Here is a 15,674-nt window from a genome sequence, read left to right as displayed (position 1 = left end):
AGCTAACATCTGTTGCCAATCTTTGTCTTCTTTTTTTGTATACGGGACACTTCCACAGCGTGGCTTGACAAGCAGTGTGTAGGTTTGCACCTGGGATCTGAACTCGCAAACCCTAGGCTGCCAAAGTGGAGTGTACGAACTTAACCCCTATGCCACTGGGCTGGCTCCAAAAGGGTGTACTTTAGAAGGCACACAGAACCCCCCTTTTCTTCCAGAGGGGGCTGAAGGTGGGGATCAGTAACATGCAGGGTGCCCAGCTTCCTCCAGGTCTGTGGTGGTGAAGTGAGTGGAGTGAAAGGATTGGGCAGGAGCCGTTCCTACAGGACAGGCCATCACCTGTGTGTGAGGTCATGTGACTTTGTGGTGGTTCTTCTCCCATCTGATAGATAAGGAAACTGCGGTGCAGAGAGGTTGTGTGGCCCATGATGAGTCTGGTCCTGGAATCCACGCAGTTCAGGTTTCTGGCTGAAGTAACTGAGGGGGCTGATGGAGGATCAAAGGGGAAGGGGACGCTGGGGAATCTGGAGTTTCAGTCTGGACACATTTAGTTTAAAATATCAACCATTTTCATGTCCTGGTACAAATGGAAATGATAAATGTGTGAGGCCACTGTTGGATGGAGGCCACTGGCACCCAGGGTTCAGGCCATGTTCAGTATCTCTGCTCACCTGTAGTCCATTCCCCATGCCGAACACACCTGTAGGGAAGCCGAGTGCAGTGCGCAGAGGTGAGGGAGCCAGCAGAGGAATCTGCTGTGGCCACCCCTTAGTGAGGTCCTTGCCAGGTCTCCCTGCCTTCAAGAAGAGCCCCAGACCGTCCCCTGACACTAGAGAGACCCTCCTGAAGCATGAGCATGATCCATTGTGCTTACAGTCCTTCACTGGCCCTGTGCCCCACGATGCCTCTAGCCGCTCTCTCCTGCACACTCCACTAGACGGAGGGCATTTTCTCTGGTGATGGAGCCTTTGCACAAGTTCTCACTGCCTGAAATACTCTGTAACCCCACTACCGACCCCTACCCCACGGGGGCTGGTGACTTTTCACTCCTCACCCTTTAAAGCCCATCTCACATGGCCCGCTCAGGGAGCCTCCCAGACCCGGCCCCCCAAATCTGGATTGAGGGTCCCTCTTGTGGGCACAGCCCTCCTCTGAGCCTGGCATTACTGGTCACTGTGTGTTGCTTGCTCCTCTCACTACATGAGAACTCCTGGGGAGAGGATGTCGGATCTTCATTCCTTTCTATTTCCAGGATCAGTACGACACTCAAATGTACATTGAATGAGTAGTTTCCCTAGCTGCCTTTGTGTTACAGTCCCTTTCTACACAGAACATCTGCTTCTCTAGTTACTGTTGAAGAGAGGGGGTCAGTTTCGTAGGTGGGGGTGGGGGTGGGAGAATCTCTTTGGGGAATTTGGGCATTACTGAACCACTGTCAGTGCTGCCCTGGGTCTTTGGGTGTGCTGTGGCATCCTGGGTTTGAGCGAGTGGGTGATCCCTGGACACTGAGGGAACCAGGTTGTTGCTGGCGATGCGACTTTGAAGGAGAGACATGGTGACATGGGGGGAGGAGGAGTGGGGAGTGAGGAGGGGAGGGAAGGGAGATGATGTATGAGTGTATTACCTGGCAATGCACTCAACAGAGCCCTCCACCTCCAGCCCGGACACCAAGATAAACCTGGGTGGGCACCTGCTCTTCCTCCTCCAGGTCCTCCCTACCACCCTGCCTCCATCTGCACCTCCAGTTCCATGCTGTCTTTGCATTTTTTGCAGTGTAGGTTCTCCTTTTCCCTTCAGAGTTACTTCTGACTGTGCATTGTAATCCTGCTTTGCCCACCGTGAAATGTGTGCATCATGGAGGTGGAGCGAAGTCGTGTGGTTTGAAGACCATGCACCTGGCTTAAGTGCCATGTACGCACAGTGTGCAGGAGAGCCACATCCCTTCTTGTCCAGATGGGATGCTTGTGAGAGTGGAAGGGGCGTGTTAACAGTTATAGCAGGCAGCAGGCACACTGGTACTGGCTCTAGGCGAGGTGGGACGAAGATCACTCCAATGTAAGGCGCTTAGAAGTGGGTGACCTTGAGCTGTGTCCTTACCCTTCTGAGTTCCTATTTCCTCACCTGCAGAATGGGTGATGCTTCACAAGGATGTTGTGAGGATCACATCGGGTAATATCTGGAAAAGCTTGCTGTAAGTGAATCCAATGTAAGGGAGTCTTGCCTTCGCTGGGAATGCTGCCCACTCCCCAGGGCCATATTATTAAATGGCCATATTATTAAGTTGATGATAGGAATTGAATCTCCTGAATAGCAGTTTCTCCCTCCCTTCCTTCCGCCTTCTCTCCCTCTCTCCATTCCTTCCCAATGACTGGCCTGTGCCAACACTTTTCAAATACTAGGAATCACAACTAAAAGGCTGTGGTGAATGCTTGTAAATCAAAACCAAACAGATAAGAGGGAGCCGCTGCCTCCCAGTTTCTTCATTGAGCAGTTGGCCAGGCCAGAGTTTGCTGCACGAATTCATTTTGAAGTGGCCTGGGATGCAAAATTACTTTATACATAACTTTTGGAAGAGAAAATTTCATTCTGCTTACTCAGCATGATAGTAGCAATTAAAATGCTGGTTTTCCTCTTTGAGAGCTCCCCCTGAATAATTTATGGCTTCACCCACCAGAGGCTACAAGGTTCAGCGGAAATAAAATGATTTTCTTTAAAGGTGGGTGTGGAGCTTCAGGCCGTTCTCGCTAACCAAGGCCCTCCTGTTTTCCTGGTCTCGTTGTCACGCCAGCCAGGGCCGCTGCCTCCAAGACCAGTTTGGCGCTGGTGGTGCCAGGACCACCTGGCGCCCTTCCAAAAATGGTTGGTGCAAGTGAATATGGTGGCCACTTCACTCTCCGGGCCTCAGTTTCTTCTGTAAACTGAGGGTAATTAGAGCATTCTAAAGCCCTCAGCCTGCCGTCAGTGGATTTCTGTTGACAGTGTCTCAGGTTCCCAAGGTTTGGGAACCTCTCCAGGGCCAGGATTTTGCTGGGCGCATGCCTTGCATCACCCGCCGCCTACCCCCATTCTACCCGACACAACAGCCTTGGGAAACAAGTGTTACTGTGCCCATTTGATGAATAGAAGAGATGATGAAATTTATCTAAGGCTGTGCAGTTAGCTAAAAGTAAACTGAGAGTTTCCGCTCCCAGATCTGTCTTTCTGAATCTAAAACCTGGGCTGTCTTATGTACATTGTCAGTCTTAATTTTGATGTAGAAAATTTGTTTTTCCGATACTGCCCAAATCACTAGTAGAGGGAGGTTGTTGGGAAGAGGGGTTTAAAATTCTGAAGAACACACAGCTTTTATTAGAAATCGCTTTGTTGATGGAATGGAAGCGAAGCTTGTCTCCTACGAATCTGTACGTATTGTTAGCCTGGCTGAAGTCACTGCGTGGAATTGAAAGCCATATTGCTTAAGGATATCTACCTACATATATATGTATGTTTGTGTGTGTGTATATGTATATTTCAATAAGCTGTTTCTGCATTAGTCAAAAATTGTGAGGTTTTTATTGCATTGGTGAAGTTATCTAAACAAGCCCCTTCAGGTTTATTCGCTAATAAATTTAAAGTTACCACGTAGAGAATGCCTAATAAAACCTGCAGTCTCGCCTGGATAGAATCTTTCAGGGCTCAAGTGGTGAAAGCGTTCTTATTTATGAAGCCGTCTTAATGTACCGGGAAATGAAAGCCAGGAAGCCATGGCCAAGCTCCTGTGTTAAGAACTCAGCGTGTCTTTGCGTCTCCTCCCCGACGTTTGGATGTCCCCTTCTCTCTAGATCAGTATTTCTGAATTTGTCAGATTCATAAGACTGGTCTGTGCAGAGTGAAGAGAGGACCCCCTGGGTGGGGTGCTAGGACACAGGTGACTGGAAACATACAGGAGGGCCCTGTGCCTCCGTCTGGGGGGAGCGAGCTCCTCCTGGAAGGGTGGCACGTGGGGTGGCACTCCAGCAGGGGCCCAGCAATGGGAGGTGCGTCCCTGCTGGACCCAGGTGTGGGGTTGTAGCAATAAGTGCTTGGCCTGTCTTTGTTTTAGGTCCAACCCGAAGGATGCCCCCCAGCGCCAGTGCCATGGACTTCTTCCAGCTCTTTGTCCCAGACAACATCCTCAAGAACATGGTGGTGCAGACAAACATGTATGCCAAGAAGTTCCAGGAACGGTTTGGGAGCGACAGCGCCTGGGTGGAGGTGACGCTGACGGAGATGAAGGCGTTCCTGGGCTACATGATCTCCACCAGCATTTCCCACTGCGAGTCGGTCCTCAGCATCTGGAGCGGCGGCTTCTACAGCAACCGGAGCCTCGCCCTCGTCATGAGCCAGGCCCGCTTCGAGAAGATCCTCAAGTACTTCCACGTCGTGGCCTTCCGCTCCAGCCAGACCACGCACGGCCTCTACAAGGTCCAGCCCTTCCTCGACTCCCTGCAGAACGGCTTCGACTCCGCCTTCAGACCTTCCCAAACCCAGGTGAGGCCAGCGTGCAGGGGACAGAACTCCGAGCGCTCCCTTTGCCTGGCTCGGTGGCAGCAGGAGCCAGGGGAGCAGCAGTGACCTTGTGCGTCCTCCTGTTCCTCCTTGCCTCTGAGGTCACTTGCAGGTTATCCCTGCATTCTTCATTCCACACACCCACCTCAGATCACAGGGAGATGGTGGATAACAGCTCCAAACCTCAGAGAAGTCAGAATTCAGTGTTTTGCTCTGAAAGGCTGTTTCCTTCCTCTTTTCTCCTCATCCTCCCTCTCCTTTGATTACACTTTCTTTCCAAACTACTGTTTACTCAAGCTCATGTTAATTTTCTTGTGTTCTCTGAGTACCTACGTTGGTGGTGAAAGGGGCTAGAAGTCTCCTGGGGGCAGGGGGCATGGCCTGGAATTTAAAGCCTCTTCAGGCCATTGGAGTCACTCGTGCTGAGCTCCACCAGGCACACGTGGAGGAAGGGGAGGCTTGATAGAGCCCCAGACCTCACAGATAGAGCCCCTCACACCTTCCCAACTTCCCTGACTGGTTCTAAAAGGCTCTGTTTGCTCACAGCTCCTGAGGCCCGGCCGTCTGCTGTCCACCTGTGGCCATTGCATTTGGCTATGGTGAGAGAGTCAGAATCATCCTCAAAATTGCCCTACTGGTCTGGTAAACTGAGGAGTTTCTCCAACCTAAACTTCAGGAAGTTCTTGGCCCACGTGAGCCCAATTTCCGTTGACCTGTTCTGTGTGGAGACAGAATTTTACTTCACTTTTATTTATTCGTGAAAAGACCCATCGATCTACCTCCTCTCTCTGTGCCTTTCCTTTAAGGGCTTCCTAATAAACCTCACATTCTTTTTGACGCTCTCCTCCAGATCCTCTCTAACTCCGCATCTTGCCTTCTTTGCACAGCTGAAAACCACAGGGTTTTTGTGGGGAGGGTGTCACTCTATTTCAGGTCTGTGGGAGCCTTAAAGTGACCTCTGAGGCGTGCTCCCCGCTGCTCTGTGAACCTGCTGGGCTGGTCATGACTTCCAGGTGTCTGTGATGCGCTTTCTGACTCCTGGGAAGCTGTTCCCTCTTCTCTGTTCTCCAGCCAGTGTGCCCAGTCTTCAGGGCCCGGTGTTGGGCCTGCATTCCCGTTTCCTGAGTTCCCCCACTGCTCATCCGGCAGCTGCATGCCATTTTGTCTTGTCTCCTAGTTGTTCCAGTGGGCTTCTGACCAGGAGGTGAGGTCTTTTGGGGACACAAGCCCACCTTATGCCAGGCCCTGCAGGACCAAGTACAGGGCTGACTGCATTATTTTTTGTTTCACTGAATATTTGCTTGGTTGAAAATGATTCAAACCAGAGACATGTTGGCTGACTGCAAGGAAAAAAAGCAATATTCTGACCATCCTTGGAGTCAGACCTCTGAAGAGCTGCTGGACAAGGCTGTGGTCTCGCTATGCCTCAGTGTCTCTCAAGAATCAAACTACCAGCTATTTGCATGACTGATGTTGAACAGCCTAGAGATCAGGTTGCTGAGGTTCCCTCCCACCCCCAGACTGGGCGAGCCGTGTCCGTGATTACACTCACGTTTGCCGTGTGCCTGCCGTGTGCCAGCCCCTTGCCGTCTGCCTTTTGGAGCTTCAGTGTCAGATACCTGAGACTGAAATCCGGGATGGTCATCGTCCGCCTGTGTGTCCCTGGGGTCTGGGGTGGCTCACGGGCACATTGCAGCGCCCACTAGCAAATTCTGAGGTTTGTGGGCTCCCCTGGGCAGGGGTGCCCTGAGGGGACCCAGCAGCGTCCGTGGGTGGGCAGGTGTCCGAGGGGGCAGCTCTGCCCTTCTCTGTGTATGGCTTAGATGGTGGGAGGTGGGTGGGGGCAAGGGCAGAGCCAGGGAGACCCTGGAGAGAAGGTCTCTTCATTCCTGCTCTGACGTCTTTTCTTTGCTTCCAGCTGATTAGGCTGAGGGGAGAGGAGCCTGAGATGAGGCTCAGTTTGGGGAAGGGCTCCCTGGTCATGTTGGGGTTTTATGTCTCTTTCCTTTTTCCCTTTTTTTTTCACTTTGTATTTAATGTTTATTTTTGCCTTTGTGTTTGTGAAGTTATGTTTTCTTTTTGCTGCCGTTTCCCCCCGCTGCTTTATGTGGTGGTCCGGATGCCAGCGGGAAACGAATGCTGTGCTCTGGCAGGGCAGGTGGAGAGAATTCAATGTGGGGGGCTGTGGACGGGAGTGATCTGGGTTCGGGGAAATTACCAGAGTGGTGCAGCACCCCGGGCTAACAAGAGTGGGACCCGGATATCAGACCTGGGCCGAGGAGAGGGAGCGTGCGTAGGAGCAGTGAAGGCCACAGCCCGGGGGAGGCTGACAACACAGGCAGGCGAGGCTCTCCCATCTCTTGCTCATGCCTCCCACTTGGCCAAGCAGGCTAGACTGGGGGCCTGGATGGTGCAGTTTATCAAGGTTGGCCTCCAGGCCACAGCGCAGGGTAGGAAGGGTGGAAAGTGGGTCTGGGGGGCAAACAATACCCACTACACTCCACCCGACAGAGAGGAACAGGAGGCAAAGGGGAAGTCAAAGGTCCCTTGGACCAGTGTCCATTTGGCTGGTGATCAGGTGGAATTTGCTATTCTTTCATCTTCCCTCTTCCTCCTGACTCTGCGCTCTGTTGAGTGACGCTGTGTCAGTGGTCAGGAGCAGGGTCGGCCACAGGAGATGGAGTCATAAGCTGCAGTGTGGGACTGATTTCTAGCATGATTAGGCCTTCGTGGTAGCTGGGGGTTCCTGGAGGCCATTGTGCCCCTGCCTTTGCAGATAAGCAGCTTGACTTGTGCACTGGAAAGCGCTTGCTCTTCTGTGTGGAGAAGGACCTAAACTTCCCAGGGGCCTGCATGGGGGGCTTTTCCCTTTGGCCTCCAGCAGCAGCCACATCATGCTTGCTTCCTGCGTTTATTCTCTCCTGAAAGATGCGTCTGCCTCTTAGAGAAGGAAGAGGGCCCCTGTTCTGATCCTTCATTGGAGAAGCTGGAAGCTCTGAAAGTTTCCTGGTTTTCCAGCTTTGCCTCTCCACAAGAGTCCCTGTTTGGGTTCTGGAACATTTCATTCAAGGAGACAGGGACTGAGCAGTGAGTTTGTTTACAAGTTGCCCTCTGCCGCCCTGAAGCCTCAGGGCTCCTTTGAAGGGTCTTCATTTCTGCCTGTTGAGACCAGTTGGAACAATTCTCATTCTACCTCTCCATCAGACGTGTGGATGGATTTGCTCCAGACTCCCAGGAGTTACTCTGCACCCTGCTTCCTGCACATACTCGCTGTCAACACACACAGCACACTCGCCTCGCCAGCTCATACCCATGCCCTCTGCCCTGCAATCTCTGGAGCCTTTTATTCTAGCAAACGTGACCCTTTGGAATGAGTTTAGAATTTTTACAGGGTCTTAAGGGGGCTCCCAGAATCTTAACAGTAACCCAAGCAACCATGTGTGCATACGCCTGTGTGTTTATTCACAAATACAAAATGAGGAGACCCTGAACTTCCTCAAAACTGGGGCCAGATTAATTAGAGGAGTATTTTCGAGGAGGGATTATGCAAGTAAATAAGTGGATGCTTTCTCTCTCCCCTACCATAACCACCTCCACACCCCAAAATGAGCTTGTCACACACAGAAGGGGACTCAGGAAATACAGCTGGGTAACAGGGAAATGCTGCCCAGTCTGCAGCTGGAGGAGAAGGAAGTGGTTTTCAGGCAGGCATAGAGCTCTGGAGAACACAGCACTCTGTGCTGAGTTTGGTAATAACCCGTTCAAAATTCACTTGATGATGGAAAAGACGAAAAAACATTTTAGGGCCAGAAATTCCTGCTGGCCCTTTTGCTTTGGTGAGGCATATGATTAAATATAAATTTGCAACTGATTATATGTTAAATACAAGTGGAGTGGAGGTACGTTGGCTTTCTGAAGATGCAAGCAAGAGGGCAGCTTCCTTTACTGTGGCTCCGGAGTGAGTGGAGCACAGTCTTTAGCAGGGGTAATCGGGCAGCCTCAGGCAGGCAGCAAAAGCACTTCTTTACACTGTCTTTCGCTTTCCCCTGTGCTCCCTTCCCCACCGTGTATGAGACTTGTCCATTTTGCTAGAGTGGTTCCAAATGGGGCTTTGAATGTTTTATGAGCCACACAGAGCCAGTGAGCACTAGAAGCAGGCATGAGGGCCTGGGGTGGGCTGTCACCAGGCAGCTTCTCAGCCCCCCTCTTCATGGGCTCAAGACTGGGGAGGCCAGGCTTAATCTCCCCTTGCTTCCAACAACAAAAAACTGAGGGGCCAGTATATACAGCTAAGACTGAACACTGCAAGGCTGTTATTTTTTTTTAAATGGAATTCAAGGTAGCATTAATGGAAGAATGGAGGGATACCATCCAAATCACGGTTGGTAAGTATTATCCTCCATTCTGCCCTTGTCAGACCATGTTCTGACATCACCTGGGAGCTTGTTGGAAATGCAGAAACTCAGGCCCTGCCCCAAATCTGTGAATCAGAAAGTGCATTTAGTAAGATCCCTGGTGACTAGTTTGTTCGTTAAAGCTTGAAAAGCACTGATGGAGAGCAGGGGTTGGTATACTTTTTCTGTCAATGGCCAGATAGTAAATATTTTAGACTATGTGGGCCATATGGTCTCTGTTACAGCTTGTTGGTTCTGCCATTATAGCCAGAAAGCAACCATTAACAATACATAAGTGAATGAGCATGGCAGGTTCCAATAAAACTTTATTTACAACAGGCAGTGGGCTAGACTAGACCGTAGTTTGCTGGCCCCTGATCTAGAGCATTGCGCAGGGTTCTCAGAATCATATTATTTCCTACATTCTTCATTTCACTGTACTGCAGACATACACACTGTTTCGTAATTAAGCTTGAGATAGGATTGGGGAGGGAAGTGTAGCAGATTCCTAAAATTTACCTAAAAGTCTCCGCAAAAAAGCTTTAGCTTAAAGAAATAAAACTTTGACCACCCCTGGAGCCTATTTTTGTTATGCCATTTCTTTTTACTTTATTGTCTTGTCATTAAAAAGTCCTGTAACCGTGTTATCAAGAAGTTAAAATAGGCGAAATAAGTGTAAAATTACCTTGGGACTCCCACGTCAGAAGGGACCTAAGAAACTGGATGAGAGCCCGAGGCTGGGCCACGGCAACAAGGGACCTGGGTCATTTCAGGAATGGTTTTTACAAAGAGAATGTTCAGCCTAGGAAAAAGAAGGTTGTGGGCCAACGTGAGAGCTATCTTGAATACCTAAAGAAATAGTGTGTTTTTCTTTGTTTCTCCTAGGGGCGGAAGTCAGACCAATAGGTTTAGGTTAAGTGTAGGTCAGTGTTGAGTCAGTGAGGGAAAGAGCTTTTCAGCAGTTGGAACCATCAATGGAAAGGTCTTCCTTGAAAAGAAGTAGGTGCCCACTACCGGGCATGTCCAACTGGAGGTCAGGACCCCTGCTGGAGATCCCTCTACCAACTGAGAATTTGGACTGGGGACCTTATGCCAATAATAATAATAAATAATAATAATTTCCATTCACTAAATACCTACTCTATGTTGGGGCTTGTGCAAAGTGCTTTGCATCCAGGTTTCTTACTTAATCCTCCCTGAAACACTGGTGTAGATATCAATATACCCTTTTATAGATGAGGAGACTCAGGACCAGAGAGGTAAAGTAATTTAGTCAAGGTCACATGGCTAATCAAAGGCAGAGACTAGATTTAAGCCCGAAACTGATGACACCCTGAGCTCACACTGCCTTCCATGAGATTCTCTGCTTTTTCTTCCTGGCAGGTGCTACATGAACCCCTGATTGACGAGGACCCTGTGTTCATTGCCACATGCACAGAGCGGGAACTGCGAAAGAGGAAAAAGCGGAAATTCAGCCTCTGGGTCAGGCAGTGTTCTTCCACTGGCTTCATCATACAGGTGAGCCCTGGGCTGGGCCCAGGGAGGCCAAGGGAAGACAGTCAAGGGACCTTGGCTCAATTGGTATCCGGTGAACTTGCTCACTTACCTTTTCACTGTGCCTCACCCAAATGTTCCAGCTGACGCTGGGGCTGGGCTGTGCCCCTCCTCACTGGGGCAGTGGGTGGCCAGCACTGCCCCTCTGTGTTCTTCCTGCCCACTCCAGCCCCTCTGGTTAAATACCAGTGGTAAACACTGATCAAGGCTCAGGCCCTCGCAGTATCAGCCAGGGGCTTCACAGAAACAGTGAGTCACAAGAGGTGACTACCATCTCTCTTGAGAGCACACTGTGTGGTGGTCTCAAATGGCCCCGTGCCTGCCAGGTATCTGTCCTACCTTCCAGTCCTGAGAACACCCTCTTCACAGGCCACCAGCAGCCAGCTAGTTAAATTAGCCTTTGTCGGGAGCATGGCCCTTTGAGCCAGAGTGGCCACCTGCTCACTGGCTCTGCTCTGTCAGGCAGACACAGGCGCATATTTCAGAAGAGGCAGCGAGCTCTGCTCCAGGAAAAGTGTCAGATGTTGAGCTGTCAGGAGCAGCCAGGGTACAGAGGGCTCAACAGGAGAAGGTGGGGCTGGCAGAAACCAGAATGTGGCACCTAAGTGACAGCTTCTCTCCTGGGCTGGCTTCTCCTGCCCTGCTGCTCGGGACACCTTCTCCCATTAGTCAGGTGTGCCAGCCCTGTGGTCACAGCTGACCCCACCTCACTGCCCTTGCCTGGCTGCAGCCCCAGGCTCAAGGCACAGGGTTTTTGCACTCCCTTCTCCTGAGCTAGAGAAGGATTCAGAGGAAGATTGAGCTGAGCATCTCCTCACCACGTCTGCTCAGAGCCAGAGCAAGGAAAGTGCACATGCTCCAGGTAAATGTCTCTGCTCAGAAGCGCCGTCCTACTCTCTCACTGCAGGACCGGGGGACCTTCAGGTTGGGCTGGGACCAGGATTTCCAGCTGGACCCTGAGCTTGAGTCTGCTCGTGTACAGGCTTCAGGCCATTGCCATAGTGGACCTATCCCAGAGCAGGATTCAGTCTGCATGTGCCTGGGGCCTCTGTCCCTGCACAGCCTCCAGTGGCCCCTGCCACCTCTGTAGTGTCCTTTGCAGTGACACTACCATGGACACAGGGGAGTCAGGTTCACTTTATCTAACTCCTCCCGAAGAACAGTCATTCATTCTTTGAATAAATACTTATTGAATACCTGTTATCTGCAGCATTATGCCAGGCACTGCAATATGAAGGCACGGTCCTGCCTTCTTGGGGATCTGCCTGTGTAACTTTTGAGTAACCGTTCGCATGTGCATCTAGCACCGTTTCCTTTTTACTGTAAACTTGATGAGTAGCTAGGAATCATGTCCATTACCTGGCAAGGCCACGGATCTCTCTCTCTCTCTCAAGGTACCTATAAAATCTATAAAATCCTCATCTATAAAATGAAAAGTTTGGATTGGTACCTTGAAGTTTCCTTTATTTCTATATATATATATATATATATATATATATATATATATTTTTTTTTTTTTGGTGAGGAAGATTGACTGTGAGCTACCATCTGTGCCCATCTTCCTCTACTTTTTGTGTGTAAGATGCCCCTACACATGGCTTGACAAGCAGTGTGTAGGTCCATCCTGGGGATTTGAACCTGCGAACCCTGGGCTGCTGAGGAGGAGCACTCGAGCTTAACCACTACACCACTGAGTCAGCTCCCACTTTGTTTCTAGAACTCTGTGATTCTAAGAGGCTTTGCAATAGCATGCAGGTTTGTATTTAGAAGCCAGAATTGAAGCTGGCAGCTCCCAGTCAAAAGCAATCTAGCTTTCCAAGGGCGACCTCTAAAACACCTGTGCACACAAGTGCTGAGGGAGCAGTCACCGTCCAGCTGCAGGCTGTCCTGGGCTGGGGTGGAGCAAGAACTTTCTTTTCTCCGCAGTTCATCTTTGTTCCTAGGTCCAGTTGAAGGTGCCTGTGGTGGGCAGCAAAGCAGGGAGGGGACACCTCTGCCTGGGAGTAGCCAGGAGGCACTGCAAAGGAGCCACACAACCTGGGGACGATGGTCTTTTTAGTGTCATGTCCCTGTTCTTGGTTCTCCAGGTCCTAATCCTGCTTTGACAGCTTTTGAAAGGGAGCAGCCTGGGCAGGTCCATGGGGCGAGAGGCACAGAGCAGAGCAGCACCTTACACCCGAAGAGCACTCACTTCTGCATCTCGTGGGTTCTCACATCAGCCTGTGAGGTGTGAGGATCAGCAGCATTTATCCCTGTTTCCCAGATGAGGTGCCTTGGGCACGCAGGGGTTCCTGCTGGTCAGCACAGACCCAGCACCGACTGTGGCTTCTGTCCTGTGACCCTAGGCCACCCATTCCCTCCTCAGTCCTGAGGGGCAGCAACAGTCCCAGCTCTGTGTGACCTTGGTGTCTTTGTCTATAGAGCGAGGGGATGGGGTAAATTAATCAGTGACGTCCCTTCTACTGCAAGATTCTATGATTCTCCTTTTTGTAAACATCACATGTGGGGTTGTGTACACACGAATGTTTTCTTAATTTTAGTTTCTCCGATCCATTGTTCTTCTAAATGACTTTTCACTGGAGAAGCCCAGTTGCTAAGCCTTGAAGAGACTGGCCAGCCTGCTGCCTGCATGGCCCTTGGCCATTCTGCTGTTCTCTCCCTGGCGGCAGAGTCTGCGCACCCCTCCCAGTTCTGAGGTTGGCCTTTCGTTTTGCTGTGGCCAGTGGGGTGCAGGCAGATGTGATGCATGAAGAGATCGGAAGGGCGTATGCCTGGTTCTTCTTGAGAAAATGTCCAGCCCAGATCACTGAGGCCTGAAAACCCACGAGCTAGTAACAGTGCGTGCCACAGAGCTTTTGTGGTTGTTCCTTACGCGTTGACAGAATTAGTCTGGGGGCCTACCGGTTAGGGTCTGCAGAGCTGGCCAGATGACTTTCTTCTAGTTATTCCGTCGTGAGCTAAGGTGATATCTTGAAGGGACAATGGACTCACAGGTGTGTTTCCCGGAGAGACCAAGGTCTTGCTTCGGCTTTGCTGGCCAGAGTGCATCCAGCTGAAGTAGGGCCAGATAAGGATTAGCTCCACTTGAAAGATTCTAGATGAAGGAATAAGTGAGAAGAAAATTCCAAATTGGTTAGTGATTTCTTAAGTGGTCCCAGAAGAGGTCAGTGGAAAAGCTGATCAGGAGCTCAGTGCAGCCAGCCTGCCTCGTCTGTGCCTCAGAGGGGGCGAGGTTGTCCCCACAAGGGCGTCTGGTTGAGGAGGGAAGGCCAGCAGCTAGACAAAAATAATAATACTAACGGTGATGGAGGTCAGAAGAACTTAAGTGGTTTTCAGTATTTTCACAGGTTTAATGCTCTTGAATTCATTTGAAGGGAAATCTTAGAATCAGATGAAAGTGAATGACAGTCCTATGAGAGTCCTGTGTGAAGAGAGTATAAAGAGGGGTGTGGTAGGATGGGAATAGGAGAAGAAATTAAAGTAACTGTATTGTTCTGAAAATTAAGGGGTTAATATCCTTCATTTCTGAGAGCGCAAGAGGGAGAGAGTAAAACGCAAGAGGGAGAGAGTAAAACGTTTCCAGGAGGAAGAAGCATCAGATGAGCTTTGGTCACTGCAGAGTGAGTCAGACTCCCGTGTAAATGCCCTGCGGCTCTGTAACGTGGTGCTGCCTGTCTGTCCTCAGATCTCACTTCAGTCCTCCTCCCAGCGACCTCTTACAGGAGGCACTGGCTCAGCTTGGTGGGCCTGGTCTCCCACTTGGCATTCATAGAGCTGTCCTGCAGGACCGTTTACCTTAAAAGTCCTTAGATCCAAAATGTCTATCTTGGTGTTTTGCTGTGCACCAAACGCTTGAAAAGGAATCAATATGTGAAGATGCCAACCTGCAATGCTCAAGGCCTGAGGAACAATCAAATGAGGCCATTCACACTGCTTTGTGAAGCCTTTAGGGCCGGGGCCTTCGGGCCTTGGGGCCTTGGTAATCTGGTAAACTGTAACATGAGGTGAGGAATGAAATATGTATTGTGTATTGTGGGGGTCTGAAAGGAAAGATGTGAGCCTGTCCTCAAGGAGCGTATTTTTGGTTTTTATTGTGGTAAAATGTACATCATATAGAATTTACCATTTTAACCATCTTTAAGTGTCCAATTCAGTGGCATTAAGTACATTCACAATGTTGTGAAGCCATTACCACTATCCATTTCCAGAACTTTCTCATCATCCAAAACAGCTGGGAGCACATCTCTTAGCTGGTGGACAATCACCATCAGTAGGACTAGTGAATCCCCACGAGCAGAGGCACCTTCCGGATACACTGTGGACACTGCAAGAACTCAGAGGCTGGGTCAGCTGGTGCCTTGGTCTGATTGAACGTCTGGCACCGTGTCTCCCTGAGCTCCTCGTACTCTCCCTGGTCAGATTTGCCTTGGTCTCAGCTCTCTATGTGCTGTGCCCGTGGGACTCCCAGTGATGGACAGATGAGTGGCCAGGACAGTGCATGTGCCTCAGTCCTGAGTCCTGTCACTGTCTCTGCGTTCCATGCAAGAGCATGCTTTTGGTCACTCATAGTGTTCCCGGGGTGGGGGTGGGATCTGTCATCAGGCAGCTCTGTGGGGCTTAGGGTGCTCCTGGATGCCCATCTACTCACTTGCTCCCTGACCCGACCTTTCTGACTTTACCCCTGACTTCAGCAGGGCTTGGAGGGGGTGAGGATTAATGTTATGTGTCAATTTGGCTGGGCCATGGTACCCAGATGTTTGGTCAAACACTATTCTGGATGTTGCTGTGAAGGTATTCTTTAGATGAGATTAACATGTAAATCAGTCGACTTTGAGTAAAGCAGATTACCCTCCATAATGTGGGTGAGCCTCATCCAATCCGTTGAAGGCCTTAAGAGAACAGAGACTGACCTCCCTGGAAGAAGAGGGAATTCTGCCAGCAGGTCACCTTTGGGATTTGAACTGCAACTCTTCCCTGAGTCTCCAGCCTGCCGGCCTGTCCTGATGATTTTGGACTTACTGAGCCTCCATAATCATGCGAGCCAGTTCCTTAAAATAAATCTTTCTGTCTCTCTCTCTCTCCCTCCCTCTCCCTCCCCCCAGCTCCCCATAGATAGATCCATCTCTCTCTCTATGTCCCCCTCCTATTGACTGTACTGCAGAAGGATTTCCTGTAGTCCATCTGGCTTACCCAGAGGTAAAT

General features: G+C 50.4%; 1 protein-coding gene across 4 annotated transcripts in view; it reads left to right on the top strand.

Annotated features, from left to right (window-relative positions):
• Positions 1 to 15,674, top strand: part of PGBD5 (piggyBac transposable element derived 5) — a 113,275-nt gene that overhangs the window by 55,117 nt on the left and 42,484 nt on the right. For all 4 annotated transcript variants that reach the window (XM_058543083.1, XM_058543082.1, XM_058543080.1 and 1 more), the window contains exons 2-3: positions 4,079 to 4,506; positions 10,302 to 10,436. In XM_058543083.1, the coding sequence (XP_058399066.1) occupies positions 4,079 to 4,506; positions 10,302 to 10,436 (563 nt within the window). The remainder of the gene's footprint in view (positions 1 to 4,078; positions 4,507 to 10,301; positions 10,437 to 15,674) is intronic.

Source organism: Diceros bicornis, chromosome 6, assembly GCF_020826845.1.
Source record: "Diceros bicornis minor isolate mBicDic1 chromosome 6, mDicBic1.mat.cur, whole genome shotgun sequence".
Taxonomy (NCBI): domain Eukaryota; kingdom Metazoa; phylum Chordata; class Mammalia; order Perissodactyla; family Rhinocerotidae; genus Diceros; species Diceros bicornis.
This window is presented reverse-complemented; position numbering and strand designations above follow the sequence as displayed.